At 40.6% G+C, this 25,564-nt stretch overlaps 1 protein-coding gene across 2 annotated transcripts in view; it reads right to left on the reverse strand.

Moving 5' to 3' along the window:
* Positions 1–227: 227 nt before the first annotated feature.
* The window catches only part of LOC117492338 (metabotropic glutamate receptor 1-like), a 31,672-nt gene continuing 6,335 nt past the window's right edge, over positions 228–25,564 (reverse strand). Inside the window, exons 4-9 of one of the 2 annotated variants that reach the window (XM_034142528.1) lie at positions 10,710–10,945; positions 9,247–9,493; positions 8,480–8,648; positions 6,747–6,873; positions 3,962–4,895; positions 228–2,414 (exon numbers count right to left, since the gene is read on the reverse strand). In XM_034142528.1, coding sequence (XP_033998419.1) covers positions 1,604–2,414; positions 3,962–4,895; positions 6,747–6,873; positions 8,480–8,648; positions 9,247–9,493; positions 10,710–10,945 — 2,524 coding nt within the window. In that variant the 3' untranslated portion in view covers positions 228–1,603. The remainder of the gene's footprint in view (positions 2,415–3,961; positions 4,896–6,746; positions 6,874–8,479; positions 8,649–9,246; positions 9,494–10,709; positions 10,946–25,564) is intronic. The other variant, XM_034142529.1, reaches the window with a different exon arrangement.

Here is a 25,564-nt window from a genome sequence, read left to right on the forward strand (position 1 = left end):
TACAGCATTGTTCAGCTTGCCCAAAACATAAAGGCCTATTTCACTCTAGATTTGACAGTGTTAAACAGGTGGCACCCTCGTATATTTTACATTGAAAAATCATTAAAATCATATAACAACTTACACTATAATAGACTAAAAACATTTGGAAATACAATACAATTGCACTATGCACTGTATAGTCTTGAACTTTGAAATAATTTGTATTCTTACTGTATAGATAAAGAACTAAGAAACTTAACCTCAAAAGTTTATAATGCAAGATTTAAGCAAAATTGAAGCATGTATAATCTCATTACAAGAAGCAACTAATCATTGGTTACTTTAACAACTGAATATTATCAAGAGGATACAGTCGACTCAAATTAGCTTAAAAGTTACCCAAAAACCAAACACACTGCTCTGTGATAAATATTTGAGGACAGTTTCAAAATGTATAAACTCTTTTTTTTCTGTTGACATTCTAAATATAGAAACATTTATCAGTATTACAAACATACCACCTGTGTGAAAAACAAGAGATGGCTTAACAGTATTACAAACTTTGAGAACTTGTACAAGTACTGTGTTTTTCATTACAATGACACAGCCAACTCAGAAAACATGAGAAATATCAACACGGCATTGAAAGCAAAAGTTGTTCTTTATCACGTCCCATGCTCGTAAAACTGGTTCTCAGGGTTATGATTGAGTGTAAACTGAATACACAACATCGCCATCATCTACAATCGCGCTAACCTGTATCAGCTACATCGTAAAAACTGAAAGCAGGAATGTAGGTTGATAACAACTCTGATTGGAACATTATACCCATACCACATATCATACAGCGCAAGTGTTCAGCAGAATCTCAGTTCAGTGATAATATTTGTGCACAACTCGCAACACATAAAAGTAATATTCAACCAAATTACTGCACGTTTCTTGTTAATTAATCTCAGTAATATTTAAATTGCGATGAGTTTGGGTGAGAGAAAGCTGAGGTGAAATCAATTAATGAAAAAAAAAGGCGAGAAGTTTTTCAATGCAGCTGCTACTGCTACACACATAAAGAGACCTGTACATGTGCAGCAGAGCTAATCAAAACCGGCATGAAATGCACTTGAGCTACTGCACTGCTTAGAGCTAAATTGGTCTCTGGTTGTATCTAACAGTGTACATATATACACACAGAATGTTTCTCTTTCCATTTGTTCCCCATAGACCATTTAACTGCACTGCCATTATGAGAAGCACAACTACATCCTTTATTATGTCTCTAAGTGTCTCTTAATTCATCACAATTTGGCATGAGAGCTGTCTACTTTTGGCACTCTTCCCAGTTTAACATTTTCCAGAAAGGCTTTGTGCACCGGCAGCCCTTCAGAAATGTAAGCACTCATGGATGGTTCCTGGTGTTTGTCTACTTATCACTTGATTAACCCCTTACTTTTAAAAACAGAGTAATAAATAGAAGCAAGCAAATGGCAGGGAAAAAGGGTTACAAACGTGAAATTATAATACAATTAGGTTGTACAGTATGTTTCTGTTTGTGTGTGTCAACCAGTATGTGACAATTGCAATGTCTGTGTGATGCACAACTGTGTCAGCGCCTGTTTCGCACTCACAGTGTTGAGGAGCTGTGTGCGTAGTCATGGAGCATGTTTGAGGTGTAGACTGAGCTCGGAGGGCTCCCGAACATCGACTCCATGATGGGGGAGTCGCTGACATACTCCCCCGAACACACAGAGTCTCTGAAGGGGGAGGGGGGGGACAGAGCAAGGGAATCCTCCAGATATGGCTTGTTCTGAGTTAAATCCACGCTATCCCCTTCCTCCCCCTCCTCCTCCTTGGCATCATAAATGTAGCTGTGTAAGAGGTCCAGTGACTCGTCCTCGGACCCCTCCTCATCAAACACCCCCACTCGTGGGACCAAAGGAGGCTGAAAGGGGGTCAAGCTCAAAGGCTCGTTGGCAGGGTGTGCCTCCTTGGCGGTGTTGTCATTCAGTGCAGGGGCATAGGAGCTGTGTGTGTCCACCACAGCCCCCTGCAAGCGCTCCGTAGTGCAGCCCTTTAAATGAGAGGGCAGAAAAGATGCAGGCTTATCTAAATTAGACTCCAGCCCTTGCATCTGACCAGAGCAAGAGGGAGTCCAGAGGGGACGCTGCGAATCCTCGTCGTCCTCCTCCTCCAGGTTGTACAGAGGCTTAGCGCCGCGCGGTTCTTGATGGGGTCGGGGTTCTGTGCCACGGTTGCAGGTGGAGGGCTCACAACTGTGGGGGTCGGGCGTGTTAGTTAGGGGCCTGATGACCGCCGTCTGATTCAAGCCTGCTTCCTGTTTCCTCACATGCACAGACAGTCTGTGCCACACATTCCCCCCCCTTGGAGGGTGTCTTGGACCTGATTCAGACCATGACACAGACTTGCCATTAGAACTATGAACGAGATAAAGACCCAAGTTACTAACACAGGAAACCAAGAGGTGGTTGCAGATAAACAACATCAGCATAGCAGCAACATAACACAACAAGAGCAGCAGCATTTCAACATTTCTGATGCATGTTAAAATACTTTTTAACCACGTGACTTTGACATTAACAGCTTTGATAAGGGGTTCACTCATGAGCTCTAAGGAGCGTTACATTTATCCACTGTGTCACCAAACACTGTGAGTCATAATGTGCTGCAGACAGCATTATGATCTGCAAATAGCTTTAAACATTGAGGTACAGAATAAAGAGCCACCTAACTCCTTTCCTTCTGTCTTAACTATAAGCTTCTATAGTTTAAATGGGACACATGCATTTGTACTTTAGTTGATGCCTGAACTGACACAGAGTTTTAGTGCAGACAGAGCTAGGACTGGCTCTAATGTGATTAGTTGGAGAGGTAGGGAGGGGCGTTCATGCTGAGAAAAGTTAAATGTGAGGTTAATTCAGGATAAACCAAAGCGGCAGGGTGGCAGAACTTATTCTTGGAGGGCTTCAGTGTCAAAAACATTTTCCCCATATCCAGCTTAGAAGTGACAGGATCACAGAGGCAAGTGATTCCTTTAATTCACCAGACACTTGAACCAGCAGCATAGGCTTTGTTGTTGAACAAAAACAACAACAAAAACTGATGCTGAGTCACAACAAATGATATTCCATATATTTAACATATAGCTTATTTTATATTACTCGTGAAAATCAAGCATAATCAAATGCAATTGTTAAAATGCAATAAACAGAAGGTTTCTAGACAACATTCCACTTTTTTTAATCTAAAACTTTGAGGTAATCTCACAGATTTTCTTTCAAATGTCTCCAATGGTTGTTTATAATGATAAAATGTCTTAGTGGACAGTGCAGCTCTCCAGGAAAGAAGTTCAAAGACCACCATGCCAACAATGTGCCAGCCTCGACACTTTGCAGACAGTGTGCTGCTCAGTTCAGAAGGTTTAAGGGTTAGATGATTAGAGAGGCTGCATAGCAAGGGTGAGAGACAACACGTAAACATATTGGGATCACTCTCATACTCTGCCCAACTCCTTACTTTAGACACCTGTCCAGTGTCACTGCTGTGAATCTCAAAAAAGTTATATGCAAGTCTTATATATAATTTAAATGTCGGAAATATATACTTGAATTAACGCTGACACAGTTGTCTGTTAAATGTAGCTGAACTTCAGTGGTATTATTTTATGTTCCTCAGTGGGAGGGGGATGTGCCTTATAAATCAGTGTTCAATGCTTACTGTTTCTTAATCAATGCATCAGTTTAGGTCTGATCTGGAAAGTTAAAATTGGACAAATTAAATCAAGCATAAACACTCAAATATTGTTGTAAAAAAATCAAATAAGCACCTTCATGTTACTTTTAATGATGTATTTCGACAAAATACCAACAGATCAGCTTTGGACAAACCACAGTACAATTTGAGTGTTTAGGCATCTTATAATTGTGCTTCTTACCAAATATAATCATCTTAAAAAGGCACTCACTTGGCATTGCCAGAGACAGCCTTTTTCCGGCGGAAGATATTGAGGAAGCTGTTGGTCCCACATTGAGCTGACTTCCCATCTCCAACGTGCATTCGCACCACATCAGATGTTGTGAAGGCGCTTCGGACGTTCCTCTCTGGTTTGGCAAGCATAATATACATCTTAGGCGTGAACATGCACCCCAGAGCCACTGTGACACTGAGGCTGACAGAGAAGGATGTGGTTATGATCTTGTAGTTTGAGCCAAAATAGATTGGCACAAAGGCCAACCAGATGATGCAGGTAGTGTACATTGTGAAGGCAATATATTTCGCCTCATTAAAATTGGCCGGGACGTTCCGCGTCTTGAAGGCATAGTAGGTGCAGCTCATGATCAGCAGGCCGTTGTAGCCCAGTGGCGCCACCATGCCTACAGTGCTAGTATTACAGATGAGGTAGACCTCACGAATGCTGGGGTAGGACTTGACGGGCAGAGGAGGCTCCAGAACGATGAGTGTGATCTCCAGAGTTAGCTGCACGCTGACCAGCATAAAGGCGATGACCACCTGGGCCCAGGCGCCCATGAAGCGGGGCTTCTTGGTGCAGATCTTCTTCTTGCTGCCTGCCAGGATGCGGGCGATGCGGTTCGTTTTGGTCACCAGGGCAGAGTAGCACATGGCAGATGAGAGGCCCACCAGGAGCCGCTGCAAGTAGCAGGAGACCAGAGTAGGATGGGCGATTAGGGTGAAAGGACAGATGTAGCCCATGAAGATGCCTGCCAAGATTATATAACACAGTTCTCTGCTCGAGGATTTAACCACAGGCGTGTCACGGTACTGGATGAACACGAACGTGACAAAGGAGGTGATTAGGATTCCCACACAGGAGAAAGCCACGGCCACGATAGATTCCACATCCGACCAGTCCAGATACTTCAGAGGCAGCGGCTGACAGCCTGGAACAAAAGCAAAGGAGATATCAGGTTAATCTTTTGTTAGTTCTGTCGCAGTTCTTTGTTTGAATGAAAGTTACATTACAATAGCTGAAAAGGACCAATGAGCAGACAGTAGAGAGGGGGAAGAGAGGAGAGCAACACAGATTTGGAGGCACAAGGTAGTCAGATGTGTAGAGAAAGATCAGCCCTAAGATTGTTCAGGAATTAAGAATCTCCAGTTCTGTCAAAAATCTCTCATTTTTATTTGATGCCTAATGTGTATGTTATGTGATTATTTGTCTCAACTCTGTCATGATGAGCACGTTGACGGAAGTGTGCAGGGCTTAATGGGAGAAAACTGACATCCTTGACTTCCCCTGTATCATAAATGACATGCTGCTGCTAAAAGCATTCCAGTCACTGCCAGCAAAAGCAAGGCTATTCACACTGAAACCCACTTCTGGTCTGCTTGTTAATTCCCAATATGTCAAATCATAAGAAACAGACATTTTCAAACAACCTTACTTTTAGCCTCAGGAAACTCAACACAAAATGTGAAAGGTACGCCTGTGAATATGAAAGTTTAAAGCAGTTTTTACACTGAGGTAAAAGCACTACTGCAAACACACACTGAGGCCCACTTTCAAAGGAGAAGAGTCTGAAGAGCACTGAAGCACACTAAACTGTTTTCTTTGGACCACCCACCTGGCAGGCACCAGCCACACTGCGTCCATAGACAAAGGTGGCAAATATGAAATGCTCATATCTGGATCTCTTCTTACACTATCTTCAAATCCCTCATTCCTCGAAAAACCTATGCTGTCATTACATATCTAAGCTGGGGAGACCTTTAAATAATTTAAAAACAAAGCTCACTCTTGTGCTGAACAAGGTCTCTCTGTAGAGTCACATGGACTTCAGAGAAAAGCCAGCGTCATATAGAATTTTGTGAAGGTATTTAAGAAAAAAAATCCTGCCCTAAATGAGCAAATGAGTGGACAGTACAACCTCGCTCTATGAATAGAATACCAACTCTCTCTATTAGTATTCTCCAGATAGGTTACATGTAATGAGAGTGAAGGGAGAAATCTCTTCCTCGACAGACTGCTGAAATATATCCCCAAGCCCCTCATGGCCGTAATAGGATTTTACACCTGGGATCTGAGAGCTGCTCTCAACTCTATAAATCGCTGTCAAAACAATCACTGGGTCACAACAAGGCAAGGAGCAGGGGGGGGGAGAAGGATGTGGGTTGTGGATGCCAAGAGAGCAAGGTCATAGGACCTGGATGATGAAAAGTACCAGTGAACGGAGGTGTCAGGGTGTGAAGTGTGAATAGGCTTATGGGGGAGGAGGATTTTTGAGAGCCCAAAATAGTTAGAGGCTTTGAGCTGTTTTAGTGATGTTGGTGTTATAATATATGAATGACCTGACTAAGTGAGCAGGCAGATGTAGGTTAGCGTGAAATCAACGAAGAATGTTTATAAAATCAAAAGTAGACAGAAAAACACTATTAAATAACCATGGAAGGAAGCCCTGATATCTTCTATAACATATGGGAGAAATTCCTACATTTTTGTAAAGGAACTACATGTAACCTTGTCAAATTAGCACGCAAGATACTGCATGTACTGTATGGATAGTAAATAGCTACTTGTTTACCAGCTTTAAACTCACTGTTAAAACCTTTTCACAAACTTTCATTTTTGAACTATTATTTATTACCAAAAATTGAACATTTATGTATTTTGTATCTCTTTGGGGTGGGTATACATTTATGTAATGTATTTTGCTGGAAAACTAAATGAAAGTATTTGTCATACAAAAGGTTGATTGGCTCAGTGTTTTTAATTGGGTTTTTTTCCAACTTACCTTCCAGGTAATCGTCGGGCCACCACCCCAGCTCACACGCCTTGCAGGTGAACTCATCCTGGACGTACTCGTTGTCCTTGCATGTGGTGCAGATCCAACAGCAGCTCACCTCTCCCTTCCTGATCACCTGTAAGCAGAGAGGTCAATGGTGAGGGGTCACAGACATCTTAGGTACACTCATCAAACCAGAAGCACATCACACCCAAAGCAGCCTAAATAAGTAATGAAGGGGATATCAAAGACGAGGTAAGTTTCTTTCTCTTGAGCCCCAGACATACTGTTTATAAAACAAGGCCAGCTGCTTTTACATTCTGCTCCCAGATAAGCTGTTACCAGCACTGTGATATGTAAAGCAGGGTGAAAGTGGGGCAGAAAACAAAGCAGAGAGGGGGAGCAAGAGCAGCCAGCAGAGAGGCTGCACCCTCCCTCAGGGCGACTTACTGTACAGCTAGACTGAAAACAAGCACATTTCTGCATTCTGAGCACAATAACAGTTTTCATTATTTACTGTCCCAACTGGCCTTCTCCTCAGCCAGGTAGGGTAAAATGCACAGGAAATGATGCGTCACCTTGTTCAAACCTAAATGTTGTGTGACTTAGTTTTGACAGATAAGACTTGAAATATCATAAGAGATCCTGAAAAACACAAGATTATTTGACTATTTTACGTTTTCAAACATGTTTATTCAGACCGGAAAAAAAAAAGGGATCGTAAATTCCTTTTTCCTTTTAATGCATTTAAGATAATATTTCATAGAAGATGAACAAGGATGTCAACATGTAGGACAGAGTAACATCCAAAGAAAATGACTTGCCGGCTGAGGGATATGTTGTATGATGACCAAAGAGGACAAATGTGAAGCTACGAGATTCATAGCAGGAGTGGTGCATCACATCCAAGCAGTGACACAGTTACCAGTAAAAAAAAGTTTTTGGAGAGCACAGGGGAAATGCCATCTCTGTCTTAATTGATTGCACTCTCTGAGAGTATTTTTAGCCATGAAGCTGTGTGGACCGAGGGATGGCAATGTCGGTCGGTCAGCCAGTCTCCCGCTTTGGTCCAACAGAAATACCTGAAACTGACCTACTTGGGTGTATTGCCATCACATTATCTACGTACATGGTTCCAACAGAAGGACCCTTCATCTCTATCACCATTAGAAGTTCAGAGTGACGACAACACCGACAATTTTTTTTAAAATTCTTTGATGACTTCTTAAAGGACAATTTGACATTTTGGGAAATACATTAAGTTGTTTTCTGGCCGAGAGTTACAGGAGAAGATAAATACTGGAACCAGGACAGCAGCTTGCCTGGCTATGTCCAAAGGTATACCTTATGCCTCATATTTTTAACAGTCCAGTATGCCACATAAACACAGAATATTGATTTTACTACCTCAACATCACATTTTTACTCAAAAACAACTCGAAGAGAGAATTTGAGCATCCCATTTGTGTTGGCTTTCTTGGAAAAAGTCCTTTGTGAAAGTCATTGTATGTTTTACCTGGCATAATGAATCCATAGTTAAATTAGCTACTTAGAATCGCTAAATTGGACCTGCTGGTATTTAATTATATACATTGGTGTTGAATTAACACTTGTTGATAGTTTTAGACCTCTAGAGTCAGATCCCCACTGTTATTGACTATTGATTTATTAGACGTCAGGTTTTTTCTGGCTGAATGAACACTGGTTGAGTTTATCTAACGCTGGAGGGTTTGAATCCCTACCTTGATCTGTCCTTTGGAGCAGGGCTCGCTGCAGACTGAGCGCACGATGTCACTGTGGTTCATCCACAGCTTGTCGTCATCTATGCTTATGATGCCCTCGTGCCAGGAGCCCACCTTTAGGTAGTCATAGTGTTCCTCACCCACACCCTGTAGATTCATGATGTCATACCTGGATAGACAGAGGGACGGATGGATATAATGAGCAAGGACAAGAGTTACAATAGATAAAAAAAGACTAGAAGAGGGACAGAACATAGAAGAGTTAAAGATCACAGAGAAAGAAGGAGGAGGAGGGAGATATAGCGGGAGGGGAGAATGACAGAGTGACATGTAATTTAATAATACAAATATTGCAGCTTAGCAAACCTTTTATGCAAAGTCACTAAAATAGCTTCCTGTTAGTGTACCCTAAACAGCTCGTGGCAGAGCACTGTGGCTTCCTCTTTACATTTAACCAGGATGTGCTCCACCTGACCTCTAGCTGACGGAGTATTGACACGGCCATGTTTTCTGACTGTCAAATGCTGTCTGTTGGACTGAGCAGAGATGAAAGTGGTTGCTAGAGCGGACAATCCGCTGAATCTGTTCCAGTCCAAACTAATTACATCCTTCTGTGCTCAAGATTGGTGCACACTTGTGTGCATGTACATGCCTGCTAATTAGTAGCAGACCGTAAAATCATAGATTACAACCACGTCAATGATAGGAAATCTCTTTTTCATTTTCCTGCCATTTTGTATATTCTTACCACCTCTTCGTTCTCTTACCTTCCTGGGGTGTCTCCATTTTGATCGAAATAAATGTCCTCCCCTGAGACTCCTTTGAAGGATATCTTCAGCAGGTAGTCCAGCAGCTTGCTGCCGTCGATAGGGTCCATCGCCTCACACAGCCCTGGCTGCCCTGGGCACAACTCCAAGTGCATATCATGGAGGCCATGAGCCATGGCATAGATGGCATTGATGACAAATCCCATTTTACTATCCTGAACATAGTTCTCATGTAGACTCTCATTGCCTGTTAGAGAGGAAAAACAAGAGGGCATGAAAAGGATGGATAAATTGTGACCATTAACGAAGCTGTTCTTGTTTGTCCTTGTTTTTTGCTGCATTCAAACGTACACAGTAGAAACATTGTGTTTCAACAATGCATGATTAGAATTAGCCAAACCAGACACGGAGAATATATTGCAAAGCCTTATATAATATAATGTCCAAAAGCCTGAAAATGACAAATTGCACTTCACCATCTGCCCTCATTAAGACCCCTGTCCCTTCAGTCAACAGCAACAAGATTTGGAGGGTATAAATACAAATATGAAATGTTAACTATCTACATCCTTGTATGCAGATATTTGTTCAAAATGTTGAGACTGAATTTAAATGTCTATTTGCCCCCTTTGAAATATTGGTATTTGTTGTCTATATTGTTCACATCAACATGCACATACAGCAGACGGTGAGATCTATTTATATTATTTCATGTGCTTCTGACTGTCGAGTGAACTGTGTGTGCTGGGTGAGCCATTCCTTTGTGCAATTTTCAAAGTGTAGGGCCATTTTCTTTTTATTCCTCATACACTATAAACAAGCCCAGTGCTCCACATCAGAGTTTGACTAATGCAATCTTCGTTCTGGCCGAGAGCCTGACTCTGTCAAGATCAAGACATCTCACGGTCACAATCTTACAAAATTGCAGTTTCAACACATTAAAGAGAGTGTTGTGTTAAAGAAAGCATCAGTCAAACTCTTCCTCTCTTGGATGAGTCAAACGCTTACAGAGTGCAGGTGCAATTCTGATACAACCATCACCATAGTAGTGGCAAGAAAAATGCACTTACCACCTTGAAGGTCTTTGGAATAAAAGACGTGTATGTACAAAGAAAGTAAAAAAGCAACTATGACTGTACTGCTCTGAGATACTAACAGTCATCAAAAACCACACATGAATTTGATTTATCAGTTAATTAAAAGCATGCTGAGTTAATTTTAGTTTGTATGGATAATTCAATTGAATATTTTTTCAAATTCTTAATTGGATTTGTAATTTGTTCATTTGTTATTTAAATGGTATTAGCAAGCCGAAAACTCAAATTACCATGATCACCTTTTGGGAGCAAAGGGAGAGAATATTCGGGAAGGAAAACAGAGAGAAAGATACATTTCATTATTACCCTCTGTGACAGCAAGATAAAAGAGTAAAGCATATTGTTTTTTTTTTTGTTGTCACCTACCAGAGCACACTTTCTTGTAGTTCTTGTTCTCCTGTGGGTGGCCCGCGAGGCGGCACTGGAAGCGGTACTGCCAGAACTCAGAGAACCAGGGGTTCCTGGTGTTGGTGTCCAGACGCAGCTTCAGGTAGTAATCATCGAAGGTCTTGACCACCTCTGACTGCAGCTTCATGGTGATTCCTCCCTCTGCTTCCTGCTCAAAACCCTCCACCACCTCGTAACGGTCTGCCCATCCATCACTGCAGGAGCAAGAGAGGAAGAGTCTTTAACACAATGACCGCAGGGGGACCACTTAAATGTTATGAAAGAGATTTGACATCATTTAAAGTGAGAAGCATTACTTGACAGTGGTGGTAGTCTATACTGTACATGTTATAGTATGAGTCTTGTATTGGACTGTTCAGACTATCAGTCATTTGTTATATTCAAAGATGTTGCCTCCCCTCTCCCCCTGGTGTTGCATCAAAGCATTATTCTGCCCATCCCACTGTAATGCTCCATCTGCTTCTTTAACAACCATTAACAGCGAATATGCTACCATCTAATTTGAGATACAGGGTCCCGCGATTCAATAAAGTCAGACTGAAACACTCCTTTGTGCATCAGTCAATCCTCACAGTAAATACAGAGCTAAATCCCAGATCAAATGTACGCTAAAGGGTCTTTGAAAATGTTTTCTCTCAGTGATTGTGCTGTTATGTTAAATGTTTGTTTGTTGTTCATGTATTGTGTCTTGATATTTATCTATGTTGATGTTACACATGGAGCTGCTGTGATGCTAGTCAAATTTCAGACTTGATCTGACCAATAAAATATTATCGTATCGTATCGTATTACAAACAGGGCCCAACTCACAGGATAATCGGTCTCCCCACACCCAACTTCGCAGAGTTGAACAATAATGCCACTGCATGCATCACAACATCAGTGGAAGAGGAAATCACACACACTCAATCACCGTCTAACCCCGCTGCTCTCCATGTGAAGGTACAGAGCACTAGACCTCAGTGTGTTGTCTGTCATCGTATGTTCTTGTTGTGCTCTTGTGTGTATTTCTCTCTGACGTGTACAATGCATGTGAAAATGAATTACACCTTGGGGACAATAAAGACTAAATATACACACACAACAACTGCTGATTCAGACTGACGTGCCCAAAACACCTTTTGCATTACTGATACACATAAACAAACCAGGTGTCAAACTTGACTTTGAATGATAGATTCTCCATTCCAACATGATTTATTGTCTTTTTCTTAGCGGGACATGGCAGTACAGGTTTTGTCTTCAAACTGAACTCTGGATTACAGCTGTTACTGAATGAATGTTTTGCTTTTAGCAGACAGACCGTAGTTCCTTGTGAAACATTTTTGAAAGCTTAACTCACAAATAGTCAGCTGTTTGGCTATTAAACTTATGTACAGTGCTTGCATTGTACATTTGAATAGTGATCTGATGCTTAGCTGATAGGGAAAGAGAGCAAACAATGTGAGTGACCACAAACCTTAATAATCAGTTGATTCATTGTCATTTCCACATCTAAAAGAGTGTTTGGAGTACGGAGGAAGTAAAGCATAAAAACAGAACCACGCAAAAAACGATTTGAATACACAGAGCAGCGATTAAAGCAGCAGTAACATCAATGTAAAAGGAATTACTGAAGGAGAGCAGCTGTGAGTCGCATGTTGGTGTGTCTTTGTTCACAGGGAGACTCATGTCAACGCTTTTATAACAGCAGCAGACCTAATGACATAAAAACATCTGTGCACAAACCCAAACTCTAGGTTGTTGCTTTAATATAAATATTGATCTTCAACAACAGGTAGCTAGACTACAGCATCTATTCTTGTAGGATGTTAAATTAACTTGGCAGCACTGTTTGCAGGCTTATCTGAAGTCCAACCCAGCAATCCTCAATTTAAGAGGATGGAAATCTCACCATTAGTGCCTCAAGAGTAATTGTAGGCTTTACAAAATCCCTTCAGCTTACTTGTGTGACCCTTTGTGCGAGAATTTGAAACCTACCAAGCCAATTTTGACACACAGCTAGCCAGTGTCAGAGAGAGGGACCCTGAAAAACTAATTCGAGATACACAGCACCACTTTAAGCTCAGCTCTTTCTTTAAATCTATGTGGGGTTTTCAGCTGTATTTTATTCTGTGTTTCTCCATCTCCAAAGTGGTTCCGGGCTACTGCCTTGAAATACCTGAGCTATTGACTCCTACCCACCAATTACCTATGACTCACCATCGAGCCAATTACCTCGCACACATGGGATGTTCTGGGTGATGGATAAGGACGTGTGTGTGTGTGTGTGTGTGTGTGTGTGTGTGTGTGTGTGTGTGTGTGTGTGTGTGTGTGTGTGTGTGTGTGTGTGTGTGTGTGTGTGTGTGTGTGTGTGTGTGTGTGTGTGTGTGTGTGTGTGTGTGTGTGTGTGTGTGTGTGTGTGTGTGTGTGTGTGTGTGTGTGTGTGTGTGTGTGTGTGTGTGTGTGTGTGTGTGTGTGTGTGTGTGTGTGTGTGTGTGTGCAGGAGACAGTCTCTGACCTTTATGTCCACAGTTACCATCAGTCAAGAAAAAAGGAGACATTCGGCCAAACACCTGGAAGGAGGAAACTTTGAAACCAAAGTGATACAGCTGGTATACTGTATATATCTTCTCAAGCTAAAAAAAACATTTTGATTTCTACACATATTGGATATTAGTATTAAAAACAATCCTGGAATTAGAGCCCAAGTCATGCAGAAATTGTTCAAATGTCTCCAGCTGGGAGGTACAGTAGACATTAAGTGGACAAGGCTGGCGTTTTTTCTATTAATTATATTAATTACTTTCTATTAATCTGGCTTTTTATACTTTCTCACATCCCAACCATGTCCCATTTGTTCCTACTGAAGAAGCAAGTCTTTAAAAAGCTAAAGTTATTTCCAAAAGTAGCAAGGCACTGTTATTACTCGAAGAGCAAATAAACAATTTGCTGGGGCACCGATGAACAACCTGTATCAGGCTTTGCCTTTAGAGGCAGAAATCAATTTGGCTTTCAAGTTTAAGTTTTTGAAGGAAACCCAGAAACTTAAACATGAGAGCCATATCCAATACAACGCTCCATTTAATTTCACTATTACAAGTGAAAAAACGGTAAGCAAATCCATTCTTCTTTTTATAGTGATGTCGCTCTGAATTTGGCTTGAAATTGTTCGTCCTTCACAGTTCCAACTATCAGAGCCAGCTTAATATGTGTTGACATGTGGGAAGCAAGATAATACATCCTTGTGTCTTAGAACAAATGCATTGGAAACATAACAGATTTTATATAAATGTCCACATTTGAAGGGATTATGCAGAAGATGTATGAATCCATTAATGGGGGGAAGCTTGCGAGCTAGTTCAGGCAGTCAACTGGAGCACCAATGATTAACATGTGAGTTGTCTGACTGAAATGTGTTAAGTTTGCAAAGGTGTGTATAGTCTAAGGCCAGAATCCATTGAATTATACATGTATACTGTGTGCAACAATTACTGTTAAAGATGAGAACAGTGTGTGATAATGGTGAGAAGAAGAAAAAGCGCAATATGGGATCGTGAAATAATGTCCTATTCTTTGTGTAAGAATATCAGCCTGTTCCTAAAACATTTGCTGTATATTTAAAAGGAACAAATCAACTGAGTCTCTCTCCTAATTGAGTTTAGAGTCAGAAACACGTGAATGTCATTGGTGCCAGTCACATTTTCTTAATTCGCTCCAAGTGAATACTGTCTCTGTCCCTCCTGCTCTCTTCACAACATGTAGAGTGCAGATGGATTCACAAACACGCGCCCCTGTATCGATGTGTGCATATGTCTTCCATGTGTTTATCATAAATGTACTTTACCTGACAGGGTAGCTGTTCAATACAATTCAGTGTGGAACATGTTTGTTCTAACAGAACAGTGGAAAACAGATTGGGTTTTTAGATAAAGAGAGAGAAGAGGGGGAAGTGCTGCTCAACACTCCACATGAATAATGCACGAGGCACTGAAGACATGCTTGACTGTTTCTCGCAGTAGAGTTTATGATGAAGTAAAATGACGTTCTCTCTTCTCGCTCTCCTCTCTCAGGATTGCGGCTTCTGGCAGAACTCCAAACAGCTCATCAAAAACGCTCGGCCATCAGAGAGACGCTTAGTGGGACAAAATCTGATTTAATGTCACCTCAGTGTTCACGGCTACATACTGGAAGGCTCAATATTACATAACCTGAGTCTGACATACGGGAATTAAACACCTGTTAAAGAAGATTAAGGAGTCAATGCTGTTCAACTAACCTATCAGCTTTACTTTATCAGATTTACTGAAGACAGAAAAGGTTGTGGGTTGAAACATCAAACAGAGAATACCTTAAATACAGTTACAGTTTTTAAATAATTACTTTAAATTGTTTTAACTTTTAATTTAAGAAGGATGAAGTTTGTGACACAGGACAAAATACTGAATTATAGCTATTAGCAATGATAAGAATAATCACAAATGCAAACACTAAGCCTTTGAGATCTTGTATTTAAGAAACAATCCTCATACCTCAAACGCAAAATAGGTCATTTGTCATTGTAATCGGGTTTTTTTTAATAACAAAACCTCTCAAAATGACCCATAACACCGTTACAAACTCTATTCATTTGAGTGTAATTCTGATCCGGCACCAAAAAACATAAGATATTATAAGGAAAGATACTTTTTCAGCCATCATAAAAGACCATTGTGCATGTTACTTATGAGACTTAATTAAGGTAATTACAGCTAAAGTAGAAATATGTATGTGACATAGTTAGTAAAACCAACAAAACAATCCTGACAGTTTAAACTCATTTGAATGTCATTTTTATCCTCAAAAGAAATAAAAGAAATAAATTGTCTCTGCAAGTAAAGTCAGCAGGAGGCTATTCCTTTGACGCCAAATGCCTAATAATGTGCTGAATGCATTCTGATGATTTACTGAGACGTGATGATGTGTGGCATTGTTTAGAGGCGCACAGCATGCCAACAGCTGGATCATTTATAGAGTAGTATACAACAGTGAGTAGACTGAGAGCTCCCCCGACGCTCCCGGATGATCTAGTTCCAGTTTGATAGCACATTTGTATATTTATGAAGCCATGAATTAATTGGCAGGGCAGAGATTTAATCACATGCGCTGTTTCCCCTGGAGGATGAACAGGAAGAGTTACTTTAAAAAGAGGAACAGGATGATAGGGAAGTCAAGAGTTTCCTAATTGCTGTATGCGATTGTTCAAACAAAAGTTTCGGTAGGTTAGGTAATGGAAAAACTTTTAATCTGTTGTGAAAAACCACTCGAATGCACAATAGACACAATAGACTTGTTGCACTACTTTTAATTTTGTATTTTTGTATTTTATTATATATGTTGGATTGTTGGACGAGCTCAGGTCATATTTATTTATTTTTTATATTCCTGTATTTTACTTGCGTAGGGTGGACTAGCAAAGTAAGATTTCCATTGTACGGTGTAACTGTCTGTTTACTGTGCATATGACAATAAATATCTTGAATCTTGAATCTTGAAATGTCAACCGTCTAATTACTAGAATGACATGAATATTACAATTAAAATCATGTTGGGATTAGTATTTAAAACACAAACTTCATTTACTACCATTACTGTTTTACTTTTTGATTATTTTCAATGTATCTCATTTTCAGTGAGATACATTGAAAATGTATCTCTTGGGCAACTTGGGCTATTTGAAAATGAAAATTTGATGTAAATCTTTTGAAATATTGATATGTATACATGTTGTTTCTCTTGAAGATGGCTGTAACAAGATGGATTTTGAGAGAGGTTTTTTGTGCGAACTAGAAGTGACTATGGGCTTCCACCAGCCTCAACTCAATAAATCTAACAGCCTTCATACTTCATAGGGTTCAAAGATCAAATCCTGGGTTTTGAATAGTTTTCAATGGCAGCATGTACTCCTGGAGCTCATTTTCTCCGTAAAAGGTGCAACGTTATTGATATGTCTACTGACACACATGTTATATCAATCACTTCATAAGCTAACCTTGCTTAAACAGTGCGTAACAATTTATCATATGTTGCAAGATGAACATTTGAAGACAGCTGCCAGATAAAGTGAAGTAACCATACAGTATTTCCTTCAGAAACCTAGTAGAGAAGAGCAGATATTAAAAGAGAATACCATTAAATACTCAAGTAAATTAAACTTAACAAAAAAAAGTACTTAACTAAATGTTTTAGCTGTTTTCCACCACTGCTCTCTTTAATTTCAAACAACAGGAGCTCTTAGGGGTATTTTTTGTTTTGTGTTCTACATTTATCTCTATGATGATCCCACAGCATTCTTAATTAATTCGAAACCGCTCTGGCAAAGGAAGGAATATTCATAAAGGGGTTTCTCTCCTCAGCTCAACTCTAAAGCTCCAGCTCCAAAAACTCTCTCTGCCTTTATCCCTTCCTCCCTACTCTCCCATTCTCCTACATTTCTCTATTTCTGAGACTCTGTGGAGTTAAAGTAGGAGTGCTGGTGGCTGGTGAGCTAGATGGCGGCAGCAGCAGGGCTCTCTTGAGGTGACACAGAGGACCCTGGGTGAGCCGGGGAGCCTTTAAAAGCCCATCCAAGTTGCTTTTGACTAATTCATCATGCCCCAGTTTGAGTTGGGGGATCAGTCTCCTCTGTATTGACAGGGAACACTGCTGGGAGAAAATCCTTTTTGCTTCTCACTACCAGGGGACATTAATTCACCAATAAAACCCTCCACAAGCTCTGCATCCAATTCCAGCCGTAGCAGGGACTGTTAGATTTCAAGATCTTATTATTAGTTGGTACATTTATTTCCAAACCATTACATAAGGTTAGTTGGAACACTGCTGCTCAAAGACTCCTACGTTCTTCTACATCTAGCCATAGTCCTTTTTGGCATTTTGGTTGCTCTTTATTGCAAATAATATAACTACTCGTGATCCATGTTTTGAATCTCCCTCAGAAGAGGGAAAAAGGATGTAAAACATGTAACAATGTCACATTTTGTCCTGCATTGTGTCAAGTGTACACACATGCGAACAACGTGGACCACAAAATGGCAGCTCCATCTACAACTGCGAGATGTAACTATATTATAAAAAATATAGCATGTTGTTTCAAATTGACAACTAGCCTAAACAAGAGACTGTAGATAACATACTTTATGTCATTTAATTTGTACATCTTCGCAATAATCTTTTTTTAAATAAATGCAAATGTGTGAATGTTGAAGTTGCACATGAGATTAAGTCAGGGATGACATGCCAGGTTACATTTGCTTGACTTGGACCTTAAAGGTCTAATATATGCGTCATTCAATTATTTGTGAGCTTGCAAAATTCAGGTTGCGATGTGCCATTTCCTTTGTATGCTGAACCCACCTGGGGGTTTATGTGCATACTATTACTAAATTACTAAATCTGCCTCAAACCTTAGGTTGTTAAGATTTATAATAGCAAAACTGAAATAAGCAATAATATTAAAAAACTTCTTCTGCAATAATCAGTTGCTGTATGGTTTAAATGTGTTGCTGCTTTATTCACTATTCTCTTTATGTATGCATGTCATATTCACAAGGCCCAATATTAGCTGTCCAAAGAAGAAAGCATTTCAGCTTCTGCAAATCAGGATGTGACAGCTATGTCCAGATGCAAAGCCAGTGTGCTATTTCTGATCACTCCAATGTCGTTCACCCATCTCCTCGCACTAGGGAACACTAGGCATCAATTGGAAGGAAAGAGATGTCCTTGACAATGTGTGGCTGCTTTCAATTAACATCAGAGGCGTGTTATAAATATTCAGATGCTGCTCATTGTGTTTCCTTGCTTAGTGAAACCCAAACAGATGCAATCATGTTTCCACTAGAATATACTTTCACATGTGTGTGAGTAACGCAAGCAGCCCTGCCCCTTTTGCATGAGTGTAGACAATGTGTCCTTTTCTCATAATTACCATCTTTGTTGCTGTTGTTTCCGGGAGTATTTTTTCAGATGTCAGCCATATTTCCCAAGTAGGGACCATTGTGTTTGTAGCCATGCTGACAGACTGAATGACAGATCTGCAGTGAGACGATCACACTGACTCCATCATGAGCCCAAACAATATCTCCATGGTGACGAGAGCAAGCAGCACACGAAGCCTTTTATTCTGGTGGTACAGTAAATCTTGCCCTGGTAATAAAAATGATATTGCACATGATTCCTGCCCCACTAAACTCTCACTAAACTTGCATAAAGATTGCTTTAGTGCGAAAGGACAGAATAATGTCACACAGAGAGAATTACGTTAAGATGGAGGCTTGGCGCTCAACATTTCTCTTCTGCTTTTTTGTTTCAGTCGCAGCTCACCCCAGCATCACTTTCTCTCCGAGTCCTTACATTCATAAGTAATGATTCAGTCACTATTGTGTTCTCACTGAAAGCCTAACGCAAGGAATATGTTTCTGGGGAGTGAGCCTAGCAAGAGAGTGGAGCACATTGTCGGGGATCATGCCACGCACATCTCAAGATAATCCTGGAAAGGGGAAGAGGAAAACTGGAGATGATTAGAAAAACCTGCCTGTGCTTCCAGGCTCCAAACAGTCATGCAGTATCTAAAGCACGAATGCCATCATCCGTCTATTTTTAAATCTGTCTTGAATTTTAAATTAATTAAACTTAAAGGACACCTATCATGCTATATTTAAATGATATATTGTAGGGCCATACCTATATAAGGTATATTTATACGTTTCTGTTTTCAAAATACCAAACAGATCATGCATTTTAGCCATGCCTCATTTCGCTCTATGTGCTGTTTGCTGTCTACGGGGCTGATTCTGTGAGCTGCAGCTGACCACGCCCCCCTGCAGGAGAGGGGAGCCGCTCTGATCAAGTCAGAAGAGGGGGAGAAAAATAGATCTCCGTCCTCCGTGTTTTATTATATTATTATATAGAGTCGTTATTCATTTGTTTTAAAGCTCAATAAATAACAAAGAAGACCTTTGACCGGCACTTTTCTAATTTTGTCCGGAAGATTTAAACTTTAACGGACATCTTGACTGGCGAAAGAAAACCTAACTGAAACTCTGCCGCACGGTCCCCTCGTTCCTTGGAAGAGGCGGAGAGGTGGGTGTTTGTCATCTGCTGGTGGACTAACCGGAGAGAATTACAGTGCTTGCCTCGACGGGGAGGGATTGCATTGAATTAAAGCAGCAGGAGGAGCAAACGCTTTGGGGAGGGAGAAAAAAAGCCACAGCGGAGAATAAACAGAAGGGTAACCATGGTAACCATGCACGGGAAGTCTTCTTCGCTGCTTTTGTGGCAGACTACAGCGCCACTTACAGGCCTGGCATATGTACTACAGCGTCTCCAGCGCTTTCGAGCGGCAATGGCCGGCTGTGGCCCAACTCCACATTCCCCTGATAGGTGGAGAGTTGGCCCAATAGCCGTAGCGCCACCGTCCTGACGTCAGGACAGTGTTCAAATCTGGATCAGTTTTGATCAGATCCGTTGCAGCCCCTTTTTTAGAGATTTGGGTATGGAGGAAAATAGAGAGGGTTGTGTTTTCTGACACTTGGTGAGTTCCCTGGAACACCGGGGACACATATTCATGTATAAAAGACGTACAAAAGTGCATTTTGCATGATAGGTCCCCTTTAAACTTTAAATATCCATCAAGTTACTAAATGGAAATCATTTTCTGCATTCAAATAAGTCCTTGAAGCAGTTTTCATAAACCTGAGTATATCTTTGCAGGTCAGATAGCAAATCATTTCTAAAAGATAAATTACAAGAAACAAAACATCGGTTTTAACCCCTTGTACATCTTTCATTCTTGATGAAAAAGATACAGATTTATTTGGCGCTTTTGGCCAGTGCTGTTGCCAGAGATAAGACAGAATCTCTTTCTGCTCACGCCCCGCTATTTGCCAAATTACTCGAAGTCAATAGGCAGGATTCCACATCCTCCGCGCTCTCCTTCCTGAGATGGGTAGGAGATGAAAGCCTTAGAGATGACAGGAAAAAGAAAGCTAACTGTGTTGCGCCACAACTCCCCTTTCTCTCTCTCTGGCGCCCTAAACGTTCCATTTATTAAAGCTCAGAGCAAAACCTGGGTCTCCTTGTTACAGAAAACCGAATAGGACAGCCAAAATGCATGTGACACACAAAATATCGGGTCACAGCTTTCTTTGCACCTCAGCACAGTCTCAAAAGACACAGTCATGCCCTGCTAATGACTTGTGCAAAGCCATTACAGAGGCAGAACATCCACATTCCTGTCTCAGTGTCCATTTTGTCAGGAATATAAAAGAAAAACAAGCGGCAAGCATTCAAAATGGGACCCGGACCAAAACTGTGTGTGTAAAACAGGGGCAGAAATGAGCGTTACATGTGGAAAAGCAGCTTATGCAAATGATGTTTAGTAATAACACCATTCAAGTAGCATTAGAAGGAGAGAGAAAATGAATGCCGCTAATTGCAAGAGAGCGAGCAGCCGGGCAAATGGGTAGGTGGGTTCAAATGCTGCCTCTCAGAAACTAGGCTGGGTGCTGGGGAACAGGAAGAGAAGGAGTGATAACAAAATACATTGTAGATGTGTTTCTATCTCTCAAAGCTGATACAAAAAAACCCATTAAATGGAAATGTGTTCATATTACTGAGTAGGTGGAGATTCAGTTAGGATTCTGAGATTTACTGTAATGCTCAGTTTAACTGCAGGGGAGTTTAATGAAAGACACACCATGTTAGATATTTCTCAGAGATACAGTGCGTTTCTGTCAGTTCAGAGACATACTTTATCACATTCACTTCTTAAATTAGAAAATCTAATTTATGAACCATTCTTTTTTTAGGAGTCTATTTATTAAATGTATTAAGCCTGTGTTTCAACTTCACTTATTCGAGTGTTTGACTGCAACAAAAACGTCTTTTGCTGCCTTTTTGGAAGAAATCAGCGCGTTTTGAGTGTTTCATCTATCTTCAAAAGGCTAGAGCCGTAATTTACAAATAAAAAAAAAAGTAAATAAATGTTTTACCTGCAGCTGAATCAGCTGTATTTGACACTGCAAATGTCAACAAAGCATTACGAAAACAGACAGAGTACGCATTCAATTGTTGGCAGGCAGAGAGCTTTTTCTTAGTCTTATTGAGTACACTCTCGACGTCCAATTGTGATTACTGTGCCAAATGTCTATCTGATGTGTGATGCAAGGTACATTTGACTCCTATCAAGTGTCTTTGTGTTATGTAATTGGTTTTACAATTAGTTGCAAATACATTTATTTTCTAAGGAGGTTCCAAAAGAACAAAAAAGGGGTACTTTTTTTGGGCCTGGATTTTTTATTCTTATAGTAAAACAAAGATTGTGGTGACGAGATGAATGATCTCGACAAACAAAAATGTATAAATGGAAAAACAGCCTTTTTTTTTGGCTGCGGGCACTGTTCACAGCTACCTAACAGGAACATGCTGCTGGTGGATCTGTAATAATAAGGCAGCACCCTCCTGGGAGCAATGCATTGTTCTCTGTGGTTGATTAACAGGCAAGGAGTCTGTGGCCATTTTACAGTATCATGTGCACTCTATGTAGCACACTCTGTTCTCTCCTCTCCGGTTATTTACCATGCTGACCATGTTAGTACTTAATCTGTTTGATATTAATTGGGGAAGAATCAATCAGGTTTCGTCAATTTCTGTCCAGTCTAGAAAAAATGCAGCTTTGGTTGGCGTGTTAATCTGCAGTAAGACAGCGAACAGATAAACTGCAATGGAAGCAAACAGAATCAGCAAATGTTAGCTCTGAGAACAGCGTAAAACCTTTTTAAGATGCAAATGTTACAGCTCAAGCCAAGATGCAGGCATGGGAGGATATATATTTTTTCTCCTCTGCCTAAGAAGCTCTTAAGCCTCTTAAAAGTCCTCCTCCCTACTCATAATAGTGGTTCACCTCAGGAGCTCTCTAATGGCTAAGGTGCTTTGTGAAAAATGATTATATGGAATTTAGTCTTGACTGTGAGTGTACACTCTTAGAAAATGTCAGAATTGTGTCACTTGGAGTACTCTATGTACCAGGAAGCTTTACAGTATGAATACGCCCCATTAAGCTTGATGGGAATAAACGCCACTCTACAAGTCTTGTGGCTGTACTCTCAAGACGATAACGCTGTTTTAAGGATAACCTGGAATAGAGACTTTATTTCAGTTTCCTATATTCTGTTCATATTATGTATTATATTCACCTGTAGCTGCTGCTTGCTCTTTGAGGACATTCAAATGATTCCTCCCTACAGTGAGAATTATTTCTGTCCTAAACGTGTTCGGTTAAAGCTGAACCAACTTCAGAGAGGCTTTGAGAAAATGATTTGGAGTCATGTTGTGCTCACTCATTTCGGCAAGGTCTGTTTGTCATGCCTCTGCCATTTGCTGAATTATGTCTTTGATAGTTTAAAAAGGTAGAGCAACACTTTATACAATTAAAAAAAACGCTTTATGAAAAAACATCAACTCCCACAGGCTCCTTTATCAGATGACATCTCCATTAGCCTGGGTATGAGGCTTTTATGAAATGTGTTTTATGCAACAAGTCCTCCAAAGTACACAAGACAATACGTCACAATGTGGCTTTAAATGAGTTTGTAACTACAAGTGGCACCTTTCACATTACGTTTAGTAATATTTATCTCAACTATTGAGTGGTGCAGCTTTAAAGGAAATGTCAACAAAGCGTGTGTCAAAGTAACATGCTTTGCTGAACTATCTTTTCATACCAGACTGCTCCTTTGAGGTGTCACACTACGTCTACTGTACCTTTTCCCCCTGAAAGACAAGGGTCCAAGATCAGGGATGATAACATAACACAATCTACAGCCAGCCATGCTTATCCTTCTCATCTCCTCTGTGTTTGCCTTTGTCTTTCATTACATACATGTTCTACTTCTCTCATGGTGGCTAATAATCTCAAATCTACTCCTATCTATCATCATCCAACCTATTGTAGAACTGATAGACTCTCCTAATCACTTCCAGTGCAAGTGCAAAAACGATTCAGTTTTAATGAGGCTTTATAAATGGATTTTCTGTGCTTCTCGCTTTATTATGCCTAAACAGGATATGTGACTCATCTAGTACAATCTACTTAATGTAATGTCCTTTAACAAAACAAAACTACGGACATCATGTCTTCTTGATTGGAATGAAGTGTATCATCTATGTCGGGTCTCTCTATTTGTGTGCCAGAGTGTATGCCGGGGATAAATGTTGTCTCTTGTGCGCATATACCGTGTGTACATGTTGTAGATTATTGGAGGCAGCTGAATCATGATGGACATCACAGAGAGAGAAAGACAAGAGCCCTGTTGACTGACAATAGCCGAGCAGAGTGGATGTAAAGTGTTGAAGTGATGCAGAGTAGAGTCTGCAGGTCGGGGATAAAGTGGGTCGAGCACACTGCCACACCTGGCCCTCGTCTGAAGAGCAGGTTAGCCGAGCAGCTGAAACAAAAGCCCTCACGTCCAGAACCCTGCATGTCTATTTGCAGTTTACGCAGACTGTATTGTGCCTCTGTGGAGTTTTATGATCATCTCCACATATGACATCCACAACATTGCCTGCTCTTGGATTTTCCCAAATATTTGTTATGTCTTGTATGCCATTTCTTAAGCGGTTTAGTTTGTTTGTGCAGAGTGCTATAAAATGGTGAGATGTAAAAGGTCAAGGAGACGTATAAACCAATAACTGTCTCACCGTCTCACTGATGTTGATGAAACCTGCTGGCTTACAAATTATACTGACCACCCTGAGGCAGTGCAATGATAAAAACAACAATATCCTCAATGTTGTATTGTTAACTCTGTATGTTAACTGTGATGAGGGGTGATGCCTTTTGTTTGGATGATTTGACATTTTAATCATTAATCTGATTGGCCTGATGGGGATGCTGTAATAGAATATATACATAGAAAACAAAGCTTTAAAAGGCAGGACTCCAACAGTGCCAGTCTGATTAAGGAGATACTTGGACCTATGATGGGGCCTGTCTCATTATGCTTCCTCTGGCAGGATTATAGCCATGTGTTGGCTACTGGTTCATCACTATAAGTGACCCCTTAAACAAACACATGGTCAATTGGTCCCTTGATGGATATTAGATTATTTAAAATACATTTTCAGTAATAAAAGAGAGCGTGAAAAGAAGAAGATGTTCAATGAAAGAACAACAGAGTGGCCTGTGTTGTTTCATTCACTCTCTGTTTGTCTTTGTGAATCTTACATCCCTACAACTCTCTGTAACTCTCTGTGTACACACACACACACACTCTCTCACACACACACACACACACACACACACACACACACACACACACACACACACACACACGCACACTTCATCAAAGAGGCTTATTTTGAGGTGAAAGCATGAATTAAGAAGAGAAAACCCCTTTGATGAGATAATATGCATCTGACAGCTTCATTCAGTTGATCACTACATGCCGGGAAACACACACATGGCTTAGCATCTGTGTTGGCCCAGACTTCCTCTCTGTCATTTTTACACACTCTGTCTATCTCCTTCTCTCTTTCCCTCTCTTTCTTTTACCTCTCATCTTTCGTTCCTCTCTCCCTGACCCAGAAGCATTTCTTACGCCCATGGAGACTTCCACAAAAGCTAAAAAAAGACCCACTTTACCGTCTCCTATGGAGGAAACAAGCTAAAGGAGAGATATGGAAAGGAATGTAACCCTAGAGTGTCATTATAATGGATAATTTAAAAGGCATGTTCTCCAACTGCAAAGAAAGAGTGGTTTCCCCTGCCAAGATCTTAAATATGCATTGAATATAACACA

The sequence above is a fragment of the Trematomus bernacchii genome, unplaced genomic scaffold (assembly GCF_902827165.1).
Source record: "Trematomus bernacchii unplaced genomic scaffold, fTreBer1.1, whole genome shotgun sequence".
Taxonomy (NCBI): domain Eukaryota; kingdom Metazoa; phylum Chordata; class Actinopteri; order Perciformes; family Nototheniidae; genus Trematomus; species Trematomus bernacchii.